The sequence below is a fragment of the Varroa jacobsoni genome, unplaced genomic scaffold (genome assembly GCF_002532875.2).
Source record: "Varroa jacobsoni isolate VJ856 unplaced genomic scaffold, vjacob_1.0 scaffold_919, whole genome shotgun sequence".
Lineage (NCBI taxonomy): Eukaryota > Metazoa > Arthropoda > Arachnida > Mesostigmata > Varroidae > Varroa > Varroa jacobsoni.
This window is the reverse complement of record NW_019213821.1, coordinates 224,687-248,244: the sequence shown is the minus strand read 5'-3', so window position 1 is coordinate 248,244 and position 23,558 is coordinate 224,687. Positions and strand designations below refer to the sequence as shown.

Below are 23,558 nucleotides of genomic sequence, written 5' to 3'. Positions count from 1 at the left end.
AATTAAATATATAATTTTAAATTGAGAATGAAACCGAACTAATTGAATATAGTGCACATGATCATTTCAAGCGAGTACAAAGTCATACTAAGACAAAAAAAGCAAAACATAGGGCAGGTAATTATTTTGCTGACCTCTCGACGCTTTATTGGGCCTCTCAGCGAGAGTGTGTGTGTGTGTGTGATACGTCATGACATCGTGTCAGGTCGCCAGTACAAAAAACGGGTCGTGTAGTTGTCTATGCTGCAGGACCGGCTAGCTCCTCCAGTACTCTTTCACTAGAATAAACTGGTTATTTGGAATTACTTTTGGAAAAATAATGTAAACAACAATAATATTTTAGTGGTAAGCAGTGTCAACCAAATCATATTTACTATAAACGTAGATAGAATGTAATTTGAAAGAAAAGACCTCTGTTCCTTCTGTTTCTGCCATGCTGAAATATGACTAAAGGAATAGCAGTAATAAAAGCTATTTTAAATTGGAGAATACTGCATAAGCAACGTGACCAGCATCGATACTCGATACAACTGGAGACATAGCTGGCAAATTTGAGCTTTCGTGGAAAAGCCCAAAAAAAAATGTTCATTGAAACAATTACTAAATATTCTATGTTTGTTTAATTGATATTATCCATGATAACATTTGAAACTGAAAAGGAACCACAGTCACAGTCACTTACACAGCGAACACGCTTAAGGAGAACTTTAACATGCAATCGAAACCTCGTATAGCAACGGGCAAGGAGGAACTATAATATTTATTGCAAATTTTATAAATGTTTTTTCGTTGGCCCTTTGCTATAAAAATCGTTTCCGATTTCGTACCCGAATAGGAAACACCAATGCTTTGTCTGATGTACTCGAGTGCGTTTTAATTATGGACTCTAATGGGGAGTAAGGAAATTAAAGTAAATGGCAGTAAAAGTTGAAAAAATACAACAAAACAAGTAAAAACTGCATCTAAAAGCATACAGCAATATTGGACAAACAACAACTGACTTAATCGCCCTCGATGATAAATAAATCAGCTAGTTTCAAGGCTCGTGCCTAACTTTAAAGGTTCTTCGTTTTCTTTAGGGATCCAAATTACCGTAGAATCGACGTTATTTAAAATGTATTATATATGAATGATAAGTTGACTCGCCGAAGTCGCTGGTATATGGCCATTCAAACACGCCAGCCAGTCCCCATGATAGTGTCTAGTAGACTTATCTGCACATGGTAATCTATATATGAATCCGAATGGTGACAAGCTTCGTTTCATGCTGGGAGCTAGCTGTCTAGGAGAATAATTAACTGCAGCACCGGACGCAAAGCTCGAAACCTCTAGAAAAGTTAACCAGAAGGACTACTATTTCATTATCCGGATTTTTTTACACGGTTAGCTCCAAAGTCTTTGACGACTAATGTAAATTCCAGAGATCCCCTGCAGGTTCAAAAAATACCTATACTTCTAAAGAAAACTTGGTATTTCGTACTATTTAAGTTAGAGTTACGATGCGTTTTCAATGTCACAAAAGACATTTAGAACTTTTTCAATCTACCCGGACTCACCTTCCGTCTCTTGTAATTAATAGACCAAAAAGTTTTGTGAATAATAAAAACTGCGGCTTTCGATGTAGAACAAATAAGAAGTATGAGTTGGCTGATTCCAATCTAGACCTTATGCTTATTTCCAGTAAATAAATGTCTATTGCATCGCAGAAGAGACAATATACCAAAATCATGGTTGTAGTCGTACTTTTCAGGGTCAGATTTGTCCCAAAGATTTTGGAAAGGTGATAAAAATAAAGCTTCGAAAACAGAGTGGTCACTCTGCAGCCTTGATTTACTTCTATTGATACTTTATTCGCTTTTGTATCAGGTTTTTACACCCCATAGTTTATCTTAACGTAAATGCCTTTCCAATTTCAGAGGAAACGAAAATATAGCAAGTAGATATATGAAGCGTCGTAGTCAAATTGCAAGACCGCCCTAGTCAATTTAAACTTTACCTTTCATTTTATCTTAGAGAATCATATTCGGAATAATTCTGCGGCCTCTAGCCGAATAGCTCGAACAGCATTATTGTGTTATGTTTACATTTTGGCTCAGATGCATATGTGTCGGTTCCTCTCTTAGGTGTCGATTTGTGTGTCCATCTTCACTTGTGGGCTTCACCCGTCGGCCGTGTTTTCGAAGAGCCCGCAACACTATACTGATTGTGTTTTGTTGATTGTCGCGCCAGTGGGGAGCACCAGCTGTTTTGTCTGGCAAAGTGATCCTAGTAGCGCTGAATTGTGAGTTGACAAGGGCTACTTCTCCCTCCACTGGCAAGCAAATTAAATGAATCTAAGGACGAAACGCATACCTCACCAGTGCCAAGCGTATACTATGCATTATGCCAGTGTCTTGCTATTTGAGGAAACTGTTTATTTTCAACACTATAAAACAAAGCATATTGAGAGTGTTCTTGCAACAAATTGAATGAGTTTATAATAACTGAATCGAAGTATACTGCACAATATACAAACAAGCACAACCTCTTGCAAGCATTTGAGGCCGACCATATTGAGTAGACTAAAAATGTTATTACTTGAGTGCGTTAAATAGAATAATATTTAGGGAAAAAGGTCTGTTTGTGCAATTTGCGCGTCGTGAAAAATGTAGCAAATGAAGAAAAATCATGGTTATGGCTCAGTTAGTCACAACGTATAGCAATTCACTTTGACAGACTTTTTAACGAGTTAAGGAACCTATCCCAAAATGGCAGCTTAGTTAATTGCTTTTAGAAGCTATGAAGATAGGACGAGGCTATGGCAGGGTCGGATTTTTGAGTACTGTAAAATTGCCAACTCAAATTCTTCTATTACTATCATCATTCTATTGCTATTGTTCAACTGAAAAAGCTAGGCCTCCAAAGTCTAGATCTACATCAATGTAAGATTTGTAAGATTGCCGTCTACTTTTGTTATCAAGTTTTCTAACTTTTTTAGCACCTGAAACGTGGCAGGTAAGTTAGAAGACAAAGCATCTAAATACATTTAATTTTTATGTTTCAGAAACGAATGATTTTGACTTAGATAATTCCAGCTGGATATACAGATTTTCGTCCCGCTCAAGCCGCCGCAAAGAACAATCTTCATAAAGGCGAACAATGCCGACTGACACGCTTTTGCTAGCGATTGCAGCGGTTATATCCATCGCTGCTATCGGCTTTTTACTTTTGTTTCTACTTAGGAGGTCCCAGAACAGCGATGACACACCCGATCGACCTCGACTCAGACCTGCTCAAGTACGTAAGACAAATCTACAATTAAAACTATCTTCAGGGAGTCAGTTAAATGTGGCAGAATAAAACCTGTTAATTCTCATTCGTGACAGCACACAACGTTTTATTATATATAGCGGGGCATCTAAATCCAGATTTTTTCTGCGAGTTGTTTCTAACACTCTACCTAAACTAAAATAAATATCAAAATTTTTTGCATGTGCTCAAAGCGACTCTCCTGGCGGTTGTATTTGTTCAATATAACTGTCATTTACCACGATTACAATGTCAAAACAGGACCCAAACTACACACTGTCTATTCTCAAAGATGCTGTTTTTCGTCCGCAGATAATTTTTTAATAATAACTGTTCGTCAAGTAACGTTAGTATGTGTAAACTAATAAGCGTCAAAAGTGCTGAGAATAGCCGTTAATTTCCCTATAATTATTCAGGTACATAAGAATTGGTTTTTCAAGTCATATTGATATATTTTGGAGTCTTCTCAATATAAACTTTGTTGACTAGTTTGCGTTCTTTTTTCAGAAGCCACATAAAAAATGGCAATAACGTAGATTAATGATTTCGGGCATCAAAGCAAATTTATTTTAAATTTAAATTCTTCGTCCTGTATGTTAGAAAAATAATAACAATCGCTTATTATATAACACACTAATTTTATTATTGAAGTTGCCCATAAGTAGGCTGGCAAATTAAGAGCGATTTCTCTGAGGGCCAACACAACCCTAAGGATCAGCGCTGTCTGTGGTAATCGACATGTTACGGATAGGAAATGTATTCATAATTGAAAATCTTTTTTTGAAAGATGGCCACAATTCGACAAAAGATTGCGTTTTGTCGGCATTAAATACTCGTTGTGTTCAGGCGCCTATGAATTGATCCATAATTTACCCACCTATTATTATGGCAGGTATTAATGCTCTGCCGTGTAAATTTTTTATTGTTCCTAGATGAACCGTGCTGACGACGAAGTAATGCGACGTCCAATTCGTGCTCGAGGCACCCGAAACCGAATGACTCGTGAACTCTTCGAGGAAGAGGCTGTTCGGGAACGAGAAGAACGCTTAAGGGAAGTTTTTGAAGAAAATGACGTTGATATGCCTACAGGTAAGACGTTGCGTAATTTTACGAACGTTTTATTATGCTTTCGTTAAATGACCATTGCAGTGACTTCTTGAATTAACAAAATGGTTTTTGAATGTAGAACTTATAAGCTACTATATTAACGGACTAGAATATCACTTATGAACGACATATGATATGGTCTTGTTGAGGATACCAATCGGACTTACGGCCTACGAGTGAATGTATTAATCTAAGAAGAGATGAAGGCTCCCATATCAAAATGAACTTTATAGAATGATATTATATAAAATTATTAAACAGGTAGATTTGATTTTCTTTCCTTTTCTCATGTAATGTGGAATTTTGTTTTTTTTTTCCTTTCTGTCATATAGGGAAAGTTGGTACCAAAAAATTACGCAAACTTGAGGAAAAAGCCGAAAAGCGTCGCCTCCGAGAATTAGAGCTTCAAGAAAGAGAGGTAACGAAGTGGTGTCTCTAATAAGAAAAGTATTAACAAAAATTACTACTAAACTCTTAGTTTATATTGAGTGTATTTGCATACATGAAAAGTGATTTATTAAAATAGTCGAGAGATGTAAGAGCTTGGCAGTTCAATTTGTAGATTTTCCATATGTATACCATCTGATGAGTGCATTACAGGAACGAGCTCAGAAACAGGCTGAGGAGGACGAATACCGCAAAAAAGTAGAGCAGAAAAAGGAGGATGAACAAAAACAAAAAGAAGAAGAGGAACGGAGACAGAAAGAGGTCCGTAGACCAGCGATTACTTGCTCGCTGCATCAGTAACAATTAGACCATACCAATGCTTCTACAGTGATGCTCGGCACTTATCTTTAGATGTCTTACAAAGACATAGGCTGTACATGCTTGCTAGTTCGAATATTCCTACTCCAAAATTAAATATATATTATTCGCTTCTTGTATAATAATTTCGATGGTGATTTTGAGGGAATATAAAAGTTCGTGCTGCTGAAATTACCTTAGTCACTGAAAGACAAAATCGCTTAAAGGACAAAGCACTTAGTGCAAAAAATAAACTGTCCACTGTTAGCGCATAATAAGTGTGTATATGAGATAAATCAACTTATTAACTTATCACCATTATTTAAATAATATTTTCAAGTGAGAACATCGATAACCTTAAAAAATAATCCACACTAACCGATAGTTAAGTTTTCCTTTGACCAGACTTCTAGCTCTGATGCACTAGTTAATAGCTCAAGATCCATTATTAAAGATATATTTAGCGGCTCACTTGCAAGCCTAGAATGGTTTATACATCCTCTGTTTTTCCAGTTTCGCGTTGTCGACGCTACTATCTACGTCTTATAATTGGTGTTTATGTGAATGGTTTTGGAAAACAATGTTTGCTCTGAATGACTCTCATTTTTCTAATCATTGTATAAACACAAGCAGCTCCTGCCTGATTTTTTCAACAGTTAATAGTGAAACAACTTGCAATCAAGTAAATAGGTTTATTTAATACAGGAGAAAGAACGTCGTGAACACGAAGAGTATCTGAAAATGAAGGCGGCCTTCGCCGTTGAAGAAGAAGGCTTTGATCAGGTAACTAATGCTTTTAGTGGAATTTTTTTTGCTGATAAAGATAAAAGGGGGCTTATAAAAAGTATTATTCCTTCACAAAATCGCGTCAGTGTACCGGTTATATCAGTGTAGCCTTACAACACCTTAGTCTATATACATAGTTTGAGTAACTCATGTTCGATGCTTTAGTTTCCGGTTAGTCCAAAGAGTATCTTGGCTTACTTAATATCTGTAGCAGGCCTGGTTCCAACTTACTTTGCCTTTTAGAGCGCTAGTTGATTGTTTGTTTACTCTAAAGTTCAAAACACCATCTAATATTTAAACCAAAAATGGCCATTGAAGTAGTATGTTTCTAATATGAAGTAGTATGTAAATATGTTTCTAATGCGCATCCATACAGTAAATAAAAGCATGATCCTTGGTTTCTTATTTTTCTTGGTATCTTTTTTCTAAACTTTTTTTTTTATTGTTGTTAGGAAGACGACCCTAACTCGTCGCAGAAGTTGCACGAGTTCATCACGTATATCAATGAACATAAAGTTGTCCAACTTGAAAATCTTGCCGCTCAGTTTAGGATGAAGACGCAGGATTGTATTGACAGGTGGGTTGATATCATTTGTTGGCAACATTCAAGTCAATATAAAACAACTGAGTTGATTTGAAATAAATATACTCATTGTCAGTTAGACTTAACAAGAATCTACCCACGTAACTACTTTTGTGCTTTTTAGTTGCCTTCAGTTACAAGCAAGATATTCGTGACGTAGCTAAAAACAGTGATGTATTTAACTACGTTCTTTAGTTTCCACATAGTCAGTTGACATAGTACTAAAAAAAATTTTTTCAAGTATCATGTAAATGAATTAACACTAACCGTCTAACTTAAAGGTTGTTAAATTAAATAAAAATTCTGCAAAAACCGCACCCGTTTTCGTTCCTTCATTTGCCCGTTTCTACCCAATTTCATTCTACAGAGTTCAGCGTCTATTAGAAGATGAGAGTCTATGCGGCGTTATCGACGACCGAGGCAAATTTATCGCTATTACTAGAGACGAACTGGATGAGGTAGCTCGTTTTATCAAGGTACGATAATTAAAAAAAAATGCCTGAGGCAGTCGAACTCTGAGTTTTATTTTCAGTAAAAAAATTGTATAATTTGTTAATATTTTTTGAGAGACCGGTATAGAAACAATTTGGTCGAAAAACGAAAAAGACGACGCCAAAAGAAACTCTTGGAGTAACATAATCCTATATATATGACATTATTGCCTAAAAATGACAACTGGTATGTGGAAGAACGCTAATATACATATATTAATGTAAAATATTTTTGAAAAATTGACTAGTTGTTTGTAAAAATACTCAACAACAAACCATATCCCAATATTTCGTACTCGGACACACATATATGCTAGGCGTTCGATCATCGAAGAATCCTCAGTTTACGTTTTAAGCAAATAGACCAAAAGATTGCAGTTGGTCCAGACTGTTTGAGGCTAAGTTTTTTTAAAATGACTGGCGATGTCGTCAGTGCCCTGAGCAAAGTTTAGTTGAGATGATCACAGTCTAGAAATTTGAAAAGGCTCCTATTTTTACGTTGTAAGTTCGCGATTAAGGGAAAATTCTGGTTTTTCATTGTCATCCTTGCAGGTGCGTGGTCGCGTTTCTATACAGGAACTCGTCGAAAATAGCAATCGTCTTATTAACCTTGCGTCCGTGTCTACATAAAGTATAGCCGAAGTGTCAACAGAGCTCAATATTATACTGCTGAGCTAGCCGAAAGTAAAGAGTTTGGAGCTTTGAAGGTAGAAGGAAACTGGGAGATACGGAAAAAGTTTTAAGCTGTGACTAGAGGTAAAATCCTGCTGTAATATATTGAAATGAATGAAGAACGTACGTCATTTAAAAATAAAGAATTTTAAATTCATGTTTGTTAATTATTGTCTTTTTGCTAGATTTTGGCTCTTAAAGGGGGGCCTTCACATGACACTGATAATGGCAGTCAGAGTTTCCAACAACTCAGTTTATGAATAGAAATTCCAGTCGTGCTACTTCATTCCCTCTGTTCAATTGACTTGAGATTTTTCCTTTTCAACGTTTACTAACTACTTGATTTTGGAATGTCTCCTATCTGGCACACTTCGAACGATACTCACTCGTTCTACTGCTACTACAAAGAAAACGTATACCGTAGAGGCGCGCAACCTTAAGCCAGGTTGGTTTATAGTCTACAATATGTAAAAACTTAAACAGTAGACGATATATCCGATGTCGACGTAAAAACAATTAAACCACGACAAAAAGGCCCATGCTAGATTTCAGAATTCGTTCATTGAATTCAGGACTGAACCAACCAAAAAAGACGTCGAATTTTCTCGAAGTTAAAACATAGATTTAATAGTACAATGTACTAAGTTCGATGTTTACACTTTAAGAATTTATTTGTCCCACCACTCAGTCGTAGACAGCACCCAGTTGGAATGTATCAACATCATGTAATATTACGTAAAAATGAATGACCATTGAAATGCCGCTTTTTCATTGTGAATTTCATCTATCAAAGACGAATATATTACTGTGTTGAATAGAATTAACCTTTATGTTTGTCGAATTTATATAATCCGATAAAACTTGGAATAAAATTTAAATATTCTCTCAGTGGTCTATACAGGTCTATAACACAGAGTTAGTCCATCTTCTGTCAAGCTCTGTCCGTGAATTTGAACACTGGTTGGTACAATCCAGGTAGCCATGTCGCCTTCCGTCTCTGAAAAAAATATTTGTCCAGAAAAATCATCAGAGTCGTGCACTTCTGTTTAGAATTCTCGAATAGAGAGCCGAATTACCTAGAAAAGTTTTCGAGCAAGTCGTCAGGCGTGTTTATCCCTGAAACTTATAAGTTCTCACATGTGCACTTATCCTACGCTCTTCTTTATGTATATTCCAGGAACCATGTGTGGATAAAACTCTGGATAAGACAAACAGGATCGACAAAATAACTTATATTTTTCATTACGTTGTTCTGCACGCGTCCTGCTACTGCACTATTCGATTTTACCGATATATATATGACAATCGCATACGGCGAAGCAAAAGTTAGCGATAATCGGCCTAGACGAAGCCTGTCAATCATGAATGAAAGCAAAAAAAAAAAAAATAATTTTCCTTCGTTAACTATACATTACACCTTCTTCAAGATATAATGTTCTCAGGTAAAAAAAAAAATAATTACTGGAAATGATCCTCAGATACTGTTCAAGTGTTTGTACAGTGATATGAATTAGTTAAGTATATAATGACAGTTGTACGCCCTTTGACCTAGCAAAGTACATGGATATGCTAAGATAAAGGCGTGTGAAATGAAGCGGTGTTACGGCAGTGCTATTTTTAAACGCCGGTAAAACGAAGCTACGAAAATGGGTAAGAAGTTAGTTTGCATTTGATCATCGCGCTGTTGTTCGTCTACGAGTTAGGCACTGCGGGAACAGAATGAAAAAAGCTTAAACCTTTATAAGTAAAGGTTTGAGTTTTTGAAGAACAAGTTACACCATAAGCAACAAACATTGTCACATGTAGACATGTTTCACATGTACAATCACACAGATGTAGCACATCACACAGCTTAAATAGTTATGTTTCTACTGTTGCGGCCTTGATGCGCAAAATACGCAGGCATAAATGTGGGGAACTCGTGACGCAACTACATAATTTTAGGATAGATATTGTTACCTCAGAATAATGAACGACACAGAAAAGGAGCCAATTTATTTTTGCAAAATGGCTACTAAACAACAGATTCGTTGTTTGCAAAAAAAAAAAAAATACTTAACAATAAATCCTAAATTCAGATACATTCCAAATGTTGCAGATTGATTTTGAGTTATCGTATTAAATATGTTGAAGAAATTTCGTCAGACCAGGCAGATGGACAAAGATGACATATCCTCGAGTCTTCCTTATTATATGGAAACTCGGGGTCCATAATTTAGGATTTTTGTTTGATTCCTCCTAAACGAAATTTTTCAAGTTCTTGCAGAACAGGACAACAAGTAGGGGTCCAGGTACCATTAGCTAGTCTTTCGAGTACACGGTGAGGACTTTTAGAAATTATGGATCTTTCCGGTGTCACATACAACTGAAGATCGGGGATGTAGTAATCGGCGAAACGCGCCATCGTGATCATTATTATTATTAACTCATGCAAGAAACAGCCTGCTAACGTAAGCTGTAATCTTCGATTTATCGTACTCGGTCTTACCTATCTTCTATACTGTTGACTACAACGCTAAAAAAAGACACTCTATTGATACTATACAAAGTTTTATTATTTTTTGCTGTTATGATTAGCATCGTCGTATCCACGATGTGGCCACACGGAGAGGGGGGTTTTTCATCACTTATGTATATGTATATATATATGAATTGGCTTTGGTCTTATGATATATAACCTAGTTTAGTCGGGTCAGGCGTAAATTTGATGAAGCGTCATTATGGTCAACTCATGGTTCCACGGAACTCGTACGTAATGCATCGTTTTCTTCTCTATTTAGAAAACCGTCTGTTTCCTTGTTTGTTCAGTTGAATCAATATTTTCTACTTTCCACATTTATTGACTACTTGATTTCTCGAAGCAACAATGATCCGGCACTCCTCTGACAATACCGCCCATTCGTTACACCTTCACCACGAAGAATATTCATTATGGTAATCCTGTTATTCGAAGAAGATATACACAACATTTTCGTATCATAAAGGGTTTCGTTTCTCTGGAGAGTCAGATAGTCCTCAGGTCGTTTCCTCGTTTGTCATTTGTCTCTATTTGATTCACTTCTCCAATTGTAGCTCATCATCGACTTACTACAGTTAAGTATTTCCCTACGTACTCTCGACAGCTGAACAAATGGGACAACGTCATTAACGGCGCATGCTAGAACATGTGGAAGTAGAATACGAACGCATATTTGACAAAAGCATGTTTGACAAATGATAAATAATACAGTAGAAATAATGAAACGATGCGGAGAACGTCTAGGCTTTCGTTGCAGCGATTCGTGAGCATGATGAAGTCCTTGATCTTGTATTCTTCTCAACACGGAGTTCCATCTTCACTGTACTAAAAAATCTGAGAAGCCGACGTAAGATAAACGGATCGACAAAAAACGAATAGCACATTTCACATAATTTGCTTCTGCGTTACGCCAGTGATGTACATAACAGTGATACACTGTATAGAATAAAGTAAAATAATACCACCATAGAAGAACTTGTTAATTAAACGATGACAAAGAGAGCGTTTTATAGAAGAAAAACTCAATTGTGCGGAGAACCACATGATTTGAAGATAAGCGATCAAGCGGTAATGGCAACCTCTACTGCCATCAATACTTAGTCACGAAAGTCGACAATATCCCTTTCCCACGCGGATCAATGCTATCATACTGGAGGCTATAAAAGCCAAAGCGAAACGTACATATTTGTGTATGTATGTCACCGTTGGTAAATGTAAACGAGCAGGAAAACAACCATTCAGTTATTGTCCCTAACCTAAGTAACGGATAGACCAATATGAAGTAGTAAGAGAAACAATAGTAAACTATCATACCTCTTTTCGTTTCCGCTGTTTAAGTAATCAAATCTTCCTTTATCCGAAAGAATCTGAATCAAGTTCATATTTTCGTCCTTACATATATATCATGGTCTACAAAAGTGAAGCTCACTTCATCGAACTTCGTTCATAGAAAGTTTTCAAGATTTCTTTCACGTTAGGCATATACATTTTTCTAATACGTTTGTATCACTGTGTTTTGTCATGTTGCAGATTCTCGGTAGGATACACAGATGAGACATTTAGGTGGGAAAATCGGCAGTCAGGAATTAAAAAAGTGCCCTTTTTTTTTAAACTAGTATCGTCGATAGGAATCCATTCAATCCTCCATGATTCGTTCAGTCACAATCTCAACATCAGCTTGTCTGCTTCACAGTCGTTCTTCCTTGAAGAGTATCATCTTAATATTTCAATACTTCGCAATGGTTGTTCTTATTTCTGTGAGACAGACGCATAAGTTGTTGCCGTTTATGTAGATGGCCTTCCTTTTCTTGATTTACTGATCGTCAGATTTTTTTTGGTAGTTGGTTTATAACCTATAATTTCTCTATCGTATCATTGTTTCATTTTACATTTGGTTGTTATATTCTTAAAAAAAAAGTCCACTTTAAACAACTTGTAGAACAAAAAAATGCGTTCAAGCTGCACAAAAGACTTAACCATCGGTAGAGTAAAAAAATAAATAAGGGAAATACTAAGCAAAAGCGGCAAAACATTATGCGTCAAATTAATACTTGCTGTCCGAACAACTTGGTAATCCGGTGTTAAATAGGTTAATTAAATACAACATCAAACTGAATCCGAGATTTATGGCAGCAGATTCTGCACAATAAATAACACAAGTCCCATTGATCGATTGAGGGTCAGCTTCTCAGATTTATTATGGAAGAAATCCCAATCGGTTTCATCGTCTTTAGCGATAGCTATCGCAATCCTTTCTGTATCGTGATGTCCTGACGAATTTGACAGCGTCCTGCTTGTGTTTTCAGCGAATTTCACTGAAACATTTATATGCGGCGGTGGCGACCAGGTTTAATCCGTTTACAAATAGTAAGGAGCACGGCAAGGTGCCGCCACCTCTCGGCGAATTCCCTCTCGTTATAAGCAAACTAATTGGTTTCGGCAGATGTATCAGAGTGCGGATGTACTTATTATTCCACACAACATTATAGCGTTCGAAAAAGTTTATAATGGGAGCACCCTCAAGAGGCCTTTACACAAGAGAATTTTAATGAAGAGGGCTTAATGGAAAAAACTGAGCCAGCTAGGAATGTCGAGCTAACGGGGCTATCCTCCATCATCTGTAATAATCGGCATCGACATCGGCGCAGTCGTGCGCAGACAAAGCGAGATTTGGCCCTCCCCAGACGAGGCAGACTTTCGTCTATCACGTGTTTATCTTTCTCTCTCTCTCTCTCTCTCTCTCTCTCTCTCTCGCTCGCTCGCTCGCTCTCGTTCTCTCTCTCTCTCTCTCTCTATCTCTCTAACTTCTTTATTTTCTCCTTACGCCACGAGAAAACTTTTCTGAGGCGCAGATCGTCAGTATTTAAAAAGACAGTATCTATGCAGACAGACACTCAACACGGTTTGGGATTACCCAGTATTTGCCGTCAGTCTTATATAGCGATTCAACGGCTGCGCAGTACTGAATCACCATAAAGCACTGCCGCGATGATCATCACTGCCGTCACCATTTACTGTTTTAGGCAATTATTCCATCGCACCAATCAACCAAGCAAATGTGTATCTTCACCGCATCCATTGTCATAATAATAATATTAATAATAGCAGCATTAGTAATAAGTAGCAATAACAAACAAAATTACTGCATTATTTTGCAACAGGCGTTATCGCTCTTGCTCGGATACTGGCTGAGCTCGGGCGCCGCTGGGCCGGACGTTGAATACCTGTAGAGCGTAGTCAGATGCAATAAATTGAGTATACAATTATCTAAAAATATTTCATATGTACGCGGACGCCTACCACTCTAGCTTTCAAGCAGGATTTTCAAGCAGAGCTTTAATACTTCCATATATTCAGTTAATTTCCAAACTCGTCTCTTTCAATACGCTGAGTTCAGCAACAAACGATAAGAACTAAAAATCGAAATGATCTGCAACCTGGATGCGCGGGCCTCCTGCGTAAGTCTGTGCGCAATTTCAGTGAAGAGCTTTTCCACGTTGTCGGCTTCTTTTGCAGAAGTCTCAATAAAGTACATATCGTTTCTGCGTGCAAACTCTTCGCCAATATGCGTTGGAATCTCTCGGTCATCACGATCAATCTTATTGCCTGCGACAAAACAACAACATTATCGCTCAGTTGAAGCTTGCGTTTGTTTTCAATTACGGCCAAAGCGTTGTTCGGAAGCATGATCGCTTCCAACCTCGGATAATACAGTATAAGCATGACAATAATAATGGTAGTAACGATAATAAAGCGGTGTAAATTCGCTTTGTCTATTTAAACAACTTAATTGTTTATTATTCGTCAAGTTAACGGTGGCAATGAACACGGTAAGCTGTATAACATAGTTCTGGTGTTTACGTTTTTGAAGGTATCTAACTGCGTGTCCAGTAGCCGGCTAAACCGCTGCAAATTCTGACTACAGTAAATAGCAAAATAAGTCTCCAGCCGTATCTTCATATATTAATTATATGCATGTCATTTTTCATGAGTTATTTGTTACTCTAGGGCAGCATCTTTTTTTTTCCGGATATACATTTGCTTTCATGTATCTACGGCTGAATAGCAGGACTCGCTTATGTTTTACCTATAAAGAAAAGTTAAGCTTGGGCGTGATTTCCCTTCTCACGCAAGCACACACGTCAGCCGCGCTATAAAACAACAGAATGAAAGTAGTTCATAGCAAACCAGCGTGGTTGTTTTATTTTGTCGTGTACAATGAGTAAAAACTTCCGACTGTGCTATCTATGTTGGTTTAATAAAAAAAAAAACAATAATGGAAGACAAAGCATGTTGCCTTATCCTGAAAAGATCATAAGTTCTAAAGCTAGAAACTACTGTGGTTTTTCACCGCATAAGATACGGATAGTTTACGAAGACAGCTAGTTCATACCCTTCTTAAAATAAGCCATCAATATCTTCGATGCAATAAAATGTTGCTCACAAAATACGTGTCTGATTGAACGTATTCCAGCAGTTTCTTGCGTAAAACGTTTCTCTAAAATTTGCTGACATAACATAGTAAACTCTTTTGAAACTTGGCTACAGCTCATGACTCGCCTAACCTCGAGTTCACATATGACGGGTTTATTAGTTTCGTTAGTCTTCCATTTAGGTTTACATCTCTACAAAGTGTCCGAAGGCGCCTAAATATGTCATTTAACTGTGACTCATCACTGAATTAGCTCACCACTATAGTCTATAGCAAAAAGGAAGATACCGACGGGTGTGACAAAACTACGATTGGTCGGTTTAAATAGAATAAGGAGCATGGATATTTCAGAAAAAAGCTGAAGAGAACACATATGCAAATAACGTGTCCTGTATGAGCTGAAGGTATCGGCAATTCCTGGAAGCAGCTGCCCCTGGCGATGCTGTCAAAGACACGCTTCCTTCATGACTATCAAGTTGACAAAGGAGTGAGGCGCTTTTCGCTGATGCGGCACTTCCTTTTTGCCTCTAGCACCTGTTTGCCCAGGTTAGCTTGAAAGCTCCATAGAGAGTTATCCAGTTAAGGAAAACGAACGGACTCAAAGCAAATGAGCAGCGAAAGCGGCATAGAGAAGACGCCGTGTTGGCCACGATGTGCCACTCAGCAACAAGTATCCTCTAACAAAACGAAGATAGCAGTAAGCTCATATAACACAACAGCAGCAAATAGATATTTGAATAGAAAAGTATGATGAGTCTCGTTTGATGACAGTTTACCGCATAAATATGGTATCCAAATAAAGTATATACTTGCAAACAAACCAATAATACGACCGCTGTCAAAAGCTAAGAAGATTTACACTAAAGGGAGGAACCCGCAAAAACGGCCCGATCACACTTGACTGGATAGATCGAATATAGAGCTAGCAAATTCAATGGAAGTTTGCAAGTAGAAAAGAAAACCCAGTTCCTATTTCGCTTCTTCTACGAATTTATTTGGATTCCCTTGATCGACTTTTGATGCTGGCTTTTTTCTCTTTATAGAATAAATTCGTCCTTTTTTCATTTTAAATCAGGTTGTTTTTGTAAATCGTTGCCCGGCCAGACTAGGCTACCTTAAAGAGCTAATGTTTTTGGAAATTTGTTTAATCCACGGCCATGGTATCAATGGCAACCGACAGCACAAAGTTTACCAATTTCAAATATGTATGGAGCGTTCAATTCAAATCAATGCATGAAACGTTTCTTTTTTAATTTCAATATACCCATTACCGTGCCTATCTCTCTCTCCGTAAAGCACGTGGATGACAACCAAGCTTGATGACATTATGGGAAAGTGCACGCAATAGAATAGGCTCAATCACTGTGCCAATCATGATCGTCAAGCATTTTCCGCGAGCATTTAATCTCAACATAAGGCTTTGTATGTGTCATTTATTACCTTAACACCATCGCAAACGATTTTCCTAACCATTTTAGCAAACATGGGTTATGTCCTCAACGTTGTTAGTAATATAATTAATGTTAACAATACTGATAACACACTTTATTTATTCGGGCGAATCTGTAGCGCACGTGTCGTCCGAGAAGCTTAGAGCAGCAGCCTACCTCTGTCTGGTCCTCTTCAACCAAAAGCTTAGTTTGAATATTTCAACCTATGAAATACTAAACAAGAACGCTTTACATAAGCAGCTCTCTGTATCGTCTGCTTTAACAGACGATCCGATGGCAACGACGGGTTATCAAAGGTCGTGCAATAATGCATCGGAGGACATATTACTAACCGACAACAGCACGGAGTACTTTCGGGCTGGCGTATTGCTCGATTTCTCTAAGCCAATCAGGAAGACAGTCGAAGGACGGCTGTGACGAGATGTCGTAGACAAGGACAAGAGCGTGCGCGCTTCGGTAATAGCTTTGAGTGATTGATCTAAACCGCTCCTGGCCTGCCGTGTCCCAGATTTGTAGCTGCAAACGCGAATAAAACAGAATATCTTTAGGCGATAAAGGAAACGGCGGAGTTCAGGTGATGCCGAAATAGACCATGAACAAAAGAGGGATGTTCTTCTCGCATTGAACACAGCTGCCAGTCAAGCAGTTTGCTCCTATTGCATGAAACAGTTTCTGGTTTCCTAAAATAGACCATTTGATACTGATCTAACTAAATGCAACTGCAGTAACAGTTTCGATGGAAATAGGTATAACTTGAATTCTTGAACTTGACCATTCTTAGAGATAATGCCGTCGTTGCAACGTAAAGGCACATCTGGTGAATAGAAGCAGATCTTTTTTACTGATTACCTTGACTTTGTCGCCGTCGACTTCGACAGTTTTAATCAGGAAATCCACACCGATCGTTGCGCCCTGACCAGGAGGGAACATTCCCTGAAATCAGCAACAGGAAGAATAAATATTGTCATCTATTTTTAATGAGCATGTTTTTCTATGGAAGAACATTGAGTGCCATCATCTCAGATTGTTTCACAGGAATGAATATCATGTATTCGGCGCTATTAGATGGTCCCCCGTTGTTATACCAAATATCTGTTTCTGTATGTTTTAGCCAACGGCGCCTATTAAAAAAGAAATTACTTTGTCAACATTGGCCGTAAGTGTTACACTAACAAGAACGAAGCCTCAATCTCCTATGGCTGCATACGAGGCTCGCAAAATTGTCCTTAAGATTGGGCTAACAACTGCTTACTACAGTTGCTAGGTTGCAGGTGTTTTCGGAGTAATTAGGTTTTTGCTAGAAAAGGCAGTTGATGCTGATGCTAAGGTATAATCGAGAAGACGATAATAACTCTCAGATAAACGTAAAACTTATACCGAACAAGCGCCTTTCGCACAGACAAAAATGCTGATGTCCTTTTTGAACCTGTAATCTATCTTGTTAAAATTAAATGCAACTGTAATGTTTCATGTTAATTGAATACTACGAATAAACGTATCTAAGCCTGTCATCATAGATCTTACAATAATAAAAGCAATTTCAAAGTCATAGAGATAAATAGGTTTTATAGTACGCCATATTTGAATACTGTAACTGTATATTATCGAATTAATCGAACTCAGCGTGGTTGCGCTGTTCACTCGGTCGTTGGAGCGGGAACAAAGCAAGCCGCTACTGGGAGGAAATAGCTACTAGCGAAAAATTGTCTTCTAAATTTAAGGGGGTCACTGACCTCCAACATCCCTTCTTATCTTTCATGGCCTACATACGCTCAACGTGAGATCAGTACGTGACTGATCGTATCAACCGCCAGATCCAGCGGAAAGGAAAGCGAGAAATAAATTTGTAGATGCCATGTAGATATGTATACGTGAGTGTTGTCTCTACGTGCGGAACTGACTACCAAACGAATGGACAATCCTAGCAAACGAGTGTCGAAGACTATGAATGGTCAAAGAAAAATGTAGTAGCCAAGCTTTTAAAACTTTGGTTGGGCATAAAATTGAATTGTTCGATTATAAAACACGAACCCGCTACTAGCCTTGTGTTATAGTTTATTATAATATAGTAGTATAATTTATATAAGTATAATATAATAGTATAATAACAATCAATCACGATTGATTAATATATTGCAATAAATAAGTAAATAAATCAACCACACCCGGTTCAAGATGACCGGCAAAGAATAACGGTTGCCGCTCCTGTAGTACTTCAAGCTAAATCAATCTAAATTCGAAATAGTAAATTTTAGACCGTTGGCCGCATAGAACCTATCATGATATAATATATTGCTACGCATCGCTTTCTTCCCGACCCTATTTCTTAAATGGCTTTGAAAAATAATTAGTGATCCTGTAATCCTTGTACAGACAGGACTAAATCAATGCCAATGTACATCAAAACAACAGAACCTAGAACACCGTTGTGAATATGCATCCCTACAATGCAATCCCTACAATGTAAACTCAACTGCATAAATGTATATAAATGCCGTATACGAATCCTTCCGAGAAATCTTAGGTTGGTTTAAGAAAATCCGTCAAGTTAGTTCTTTACATAGAGAGGAGTTCGTGGGGATTTGGAATGTCTCCAGTGCCTAATTGGATTTCAATGGTACACGATCAATTAACGCATGCTAGGCGTTGTCCATAAGGCTATTACTTTGAACAAGACCCTATGAAAATGCCCCTACCAAGTTGTTTGCCTCGGAGAACAAATGAAAGTAAACATTAGTAGAGGGATATACGCTACATTTGCATCGCCAATTATGCTGCTTCTTTTGCTGAACACAAAGTTTATTATAGCTTTCGAAAAAAAAAAAGATAAATCTGGTTAATTTTTTAAATTTTAATAACTGATATTTAAATTTACATATAAAATTTTTAAAAAATTATCATTTCCTTCATGTAATTATAGTCACACTTGAGCCACTCGAAACAATTCTCGTCGGACAGCTTTGTCATGTCCCAAAGATACGATAGACAGTACAAATCATCCAGTTTCAATTCATTTTTGACGCCTGTAAGTTATTGTTCAATGAATGGAACAAATTATGCCAGGTCAGAACTTTCCAATGCTCTAAACGCTACAGGAGCAAATGAAATAACATTGCTTCTTAGTAGCAATCTTCCTTATCCTTCTTAGTATTGATTGACATGTATAGCAGAGACCGATATGGCTAGTATTCACTATTCATATTAAAACAAGATCCTAAGCATATGTGTGGTCATTAGCAATCTGTAATCGAATTCAGTGTTTCCTTTTCTGGAATCGGTTGTAACAAGATTGTCCTAAATAATGTTAAATTTAAGCCAGGATCAGACTAGCTCTTATTTACTTAGCAGTACTAGCCTTACTTAGCCATCTTCAGCATGCGTACAATGTTACGCTAAAAAATAACAACAATCACAGGTATCCATATAATAGACATTTTTTCAGATCTGTGGTGCGTACGGTAGTACATGGTACAGAGATTGTGTGTGTACGTGTGTAAACGAAAACATTGTAGTCTTACAGTCATAGCCTTTTTGGCTAGCTCCTAGTAGAAAACAATAGCACATTTTAACACATATTCGTTAGTTCTCTGCCTGTTGATGAGTTTGTCAGTTAAATCAGATGTTTTCTAATTATAGACAATGGGGCATATTTGATCATATTTATCTTATGTTTCTATCCATCGTTTTCGAATGTAATTTTTCTTTGTCCTTTGCGATGCTTAATTTGGACCTACGTAACGATGTTTCTGAAGTCAAGGGCTCAAATAAAACACCGTAATTCGGAGATCTGATGTACGATCAAAAAATATGTCTAGAGCGCGCCTATCTATCTAGTGTGTCCTGACACTCTTTCTATTCTTTACAGTTTGTTGCACTGAACCATCTGTGTCCTGCCATGATCGCCAACCGGACTCAGTGACCAGTCTCATTACTGGCGGCACTGAAACACTGTGAAAACACCTTCACCTGTCTCTACAGCGTACTGAGCAGCGTCCATCTTGACTTCCCTGTTCGATCTGCAAGCTGACTGCAGCGTCGCTTCTATATTTGTTCTGCTGGGATAGCTTTCACAGCTGCTCTTCGCATAGCAGCTGTAACTGCTTGCTTTGCTATATATATTCGATTATTAGTGATGGTAATACTCGAAACATGCCGCTATCATGTCAACGCCGTCTCTTCCACATTCTAGGACGTTTCCAAGCAACCATTGCCATATTAGCCATTGCACCGCTTCCATTAGCGTTCCATGTGATTCAATGTGTCATCTGGTCGGACGCTGGGCTCAGGAACGGAGTAAAATATAGGTGAGATACATCGCTGATATTGGCGGCGCATTCAAGCTGCTGTTAGCACCAGCCATTCAAACGTCTACGACGTCACCAGTAAAAGCGGCGATTTTAATGGCAACGACAAATTGCGATGCTTCCGCGGTTGCCACTTTCACTGTTCCAATAGGCGCTTGGTTGCAACAATTGCTTGGTGTTCATTTGTGCGAACTAACGTTGGCCTTAGCTTCATTCAATACGAAGTTACGGCGGCTAGCCGCCGGCATTCGTCGCGTCACGAATGTCACTATAGCTAGTAGTTTCCGCGCCGGCAGCCATTCCCGAACGCTGTCTCACCGCCAGGCAAATCCAAAGATCGGGCGACAAAGCCGCCAGCAAGACAGACAAGCAAGCTAGTAGATAACGCCCGCGGCAGTCAACTCGACTCCATGACAAAGCTCACTCACAGAACAGTTTCGCAGTAGCATATCTATCTGCTGATGACGTAATGCTACTGAAGTCCTGTTTCCCTTTGGCGTGCTCATTCGTGTGCTGCTCCAGCTGCCACTGCCGGCGTAATCACCCAGTCACCAATATCCGGCGTCATACCACCGACAACTGTTGGGGGATCAGCCAGAGAATCCACTAGACAGAAGGGTAACTGGCGGCACAATCCAAACTTGCAGACAGACACAAACGCGGCGAAGACGCCATCAAGTCGGGCGACGCACACTGACCCAATGCAATTCAGCGCTAATTCATAAAAAGAACGAGAGCCCGACGCAAGAGATTAGGAACGAGAAAGCAACGAAAAAAAGGAGGTCCCTATAATACGCAAACGCAACCGATTCCATTTCTATTCGGGATGTTAAGAAGCAAATGAGTTGCGCGCAGGTACGCGCTTCCAATCGGGGGAGACAGCCTGTACGTTACATGGCAGAATAGAAGGATACATGAGATACGTTATCTTACGAAGAGTAGCAGATTAGTTATCAATCGCCAAAGACAATAGGATCTGTCTATTCCATTATGAATATCCGCACCGGTACTATCTGTGTCTATCGGTCTGTCCACCGGAAAACACTGCGTGCTTATGATATCTACACCTTGACAACTCAGAATAATTTCTCAGTGTCAATATTGGAACATTTCTCGCCTGTTTTACTACGAGGCTTACATGTCTGTTTCTTGTAAGGTTCATGTAATATGCCATATAATTTGAAACAAAAAAGTCCAAAAAACTTTCTAATTTCTATGATGATGATGATGATGTTTCTTGTAATAGTAAAATCTGCCTACACGTTTCAGTAAATGTGTGCTCTCCACCTAATCAGTACCTTTCTTTCAATAGGACAGAATATAAATTCAGTGCGAGCTCATTACTGCGTGCATATCTACGTACAGAAGCAGTTCAGCACATAAACACGCGGATACCAATGAGATCACTCGTCATTGTTGGTGCAGTGACTAAACAATTGTGCTCGACCCGGGCTAGTACTTTCGATAAAGTTACAACACAAAAATGTTCACACGCGGGTCCGAAATGTCCTTGCAACAAGACAGACTTAAGTAGTAATCAATAAATTTAACCAGTTTAGTTTTTCTCGCAAGTCTCAACCTACTTTTGCCTTGTGAACTGTTAGTGGCAACCTTAACACATCAGGCTACAGTAATCACAAAGTTATTATTATATATTAAAAATTATTGTTAGGCAAGTGTTCGACGTCTAATTAAATTTGATTGAGGTCAACTAGTTCTGTGATTATGACGAACCCCACCGCCACGGGTTATAATCACCTATTGATTTTCAAGGCCTGCAATAAAAAAGATGCCATGAATAATGTTTATGAGAAAACGCAAGTTTTCATTTGTGGCCGGACAAACAGCAACGGAAATATGGACAGTAGCAGTTGTTCACTGCAATGAGAAGGTGTAAGTAAACATGATGAATCCAACGTTTGCCAAATATTCGACTACAGCTGCGAGATGGCACTGTTCTTCTATTCAGCTAAGACCCAGACTGCAGCCAATTGAAGTATTCTAGAGAAGCTACTGACGAACAAAAAAAAATATTTACAAATATACACAGATACTGTTATAAAGTTCAGCAGTGAGTCTATCTGTCTAATTGGTTAAATCAGTTACGTTTCGGCTATAATAATGTGTTTTAATATTGGTATAATTTAAGTATACATAATAATAGGTGTCGAGTACAAAAATTAGCTAGACATTAAATAAAACAAATATATAACAAAGCCATATCTAGCTTAATTGTACGATAATCTTCTACCTACAACTGGCTACATATTAAATTTTCTGCTTCTGTAAATTTCGCAGACAATCTCTACAATATTGTAAAACTTCACGGGTCACACATCAAACTTCATGAACAGAATGGCATTGCGAGGCCTGCCCAGCCGCATAATTGTAGAATAAGGAAAAAAAATCTAAAAAAAAAAGGTTCGAGAATAGCTGATGATGTGGAGGGTTATGGCAACAATGGCAGGACTCGTGTTTACCCAATATTAAACAGACGATAGCGACAATAACAAGCGCATTTGGTGGCTGTGAAAACAGCTTCGTTTCCGGTATCTTCCTATGTTTCAACCGTCTTCCTCTTCCTTTATTTTTCCCACATTTTGTCTTTCCCTTTCCTGACCTATCTTTTTTTGCTCTATTTTCACTGTGACGGATTAACCTTACTCCGCCAGCCTTTAGCCTCACCCAACCTATCGGTCCCCATGATTTCATTTCGTCACCTCGTCGAATCTCCGTGCAAGGGCCCCTTTCTGCGCCGTCTACTTTTAAAAACCCTGGACGTGTAACACATAGGTCATCCTTCCCTCCGCTGCGTCGTAACAACTTCTGTAGAGGAAATGGGCACGCGACTATCATGCCGACTTCGTAACTTGCAACAGAGCCAGAGACAGCAAATTCATCAAGCTCAAAGATGCGCTCGCACATAAATTCGCGGTGGAGAACTAAGGAGTTAGTTTGATAAGATGCACGTCAATGTAGTAGGGTTCCCTTCTCGCTCGACGGCGAGAAACGGCCTGCGTCGATACCCTGTTTCCTTAATGAGGAAATCGGGAATTTAGGGGTAAGGGGTACAGAAAGAGAGAACGCCGATGCTAATTTGTAATCTATATAGGTCGATTCTTATAATACAGCGTATCCGAAAAAGGTGAAAATATTTAAATAGGCATGTATTACACGCATAT

At 38.3% G+C, this 23,558-nt stretch overlaps 2 protein-coding genes across 5 annotated transcripts in view; one reads left to right on the top strand and one right to left on the bottom strand.

Annotated features, from left to right (window-relative positions):
• Window positions 1–2,109: 2,109 nt before the first annotated feature.
• Window positions 2,110–9,129, top strand: Ddrgk1 (DDRGK domain containing 1). Of its 3 annotated transcripts, XR_002683180.2 has the most exons (11): window positions 2,110–2,281; window positions 3,044–3,276; window positions 4,221–4,377; window positions 4,728–4,813; window positions 4,996–5,103; window positions 5,845–5,922; window positions 6,378–6,502; window positions 6,876–6,984; window positions 7,552–7,755; window positions 8,080–8,116; window positions 8,849–9,129. XR_002683180.2 is itself a non-coding variant. In XM_022841267.2 (9 exons), the coding sequence occupies exons 2-9, from the start codon at window positions 3,139–3,141 to the stop codon at window positions 7,627–7,629; spliced, it is 879 nt and encodes a 292-aa protein (XP_022697002.1). In that variant the 5' UTR covers window positions 2,110–2,281; window positions 3,044–3,138; the 3' UTR covers window positions 7,630–7,838. The 3 variants fall into 3 exon arrangements, 2 of the variants coding, with proteins under 2 accessions (XP_022697002.1, XP_022697004.1); XM_022841267.2 differs by lacking the exons at window positions 8,080–8,116; window positions 8,849–9,129 and having other exon boundaries at window positions 7,552–7,838; XM_022841269.2 differs by lacking the exons at window positions 2,110–2,281; window positions 8,080–8,116; window positions 8,849–9,129 and adding an exon at window positions 2,551–2,569 and having other exon boundaries at window positions 7,552–7,838.
• Rab30 (RAS oncogene family member Rab30) overlaps window positions 8,194–23,558 on the bottom strand; it is a 38,269-nt gene continuing 22,904 nt past the window's right edge. The window contains exons 3-7 of one of the 2 annotated variants that reach the window (XM_086970267.1): window positions 16,922–17,005; window positions 16,405–16,588; window positions 13,627–13,795; window positions 13,333–13,413; window positions 8,194–8,668 (exon numbers count right to left, since the gene is read on the bottom strand). In XM_086970267.1, coding sequence (XP_086826393.1) covers window positions 8,575–8,668; window positions 13,333–13,413; window positions 13,627–13,795; window positions 16,405–16,588; window positions 16,922–17,005 — 612 coding nt within the window. In that variant the 3' untranslated portion in view covers window positions 8,194–8,574. Of the gene's footprint in view, window positions 8,669–10,204; window positions 13,414–13,626; window positions 13,796–16,404; window positions 16,589–16,921; window positions 17,006–23,558 lie in introns of those variants that run through there. The other variant, XM_022841271.2, reaches the window with a different exon arrangement.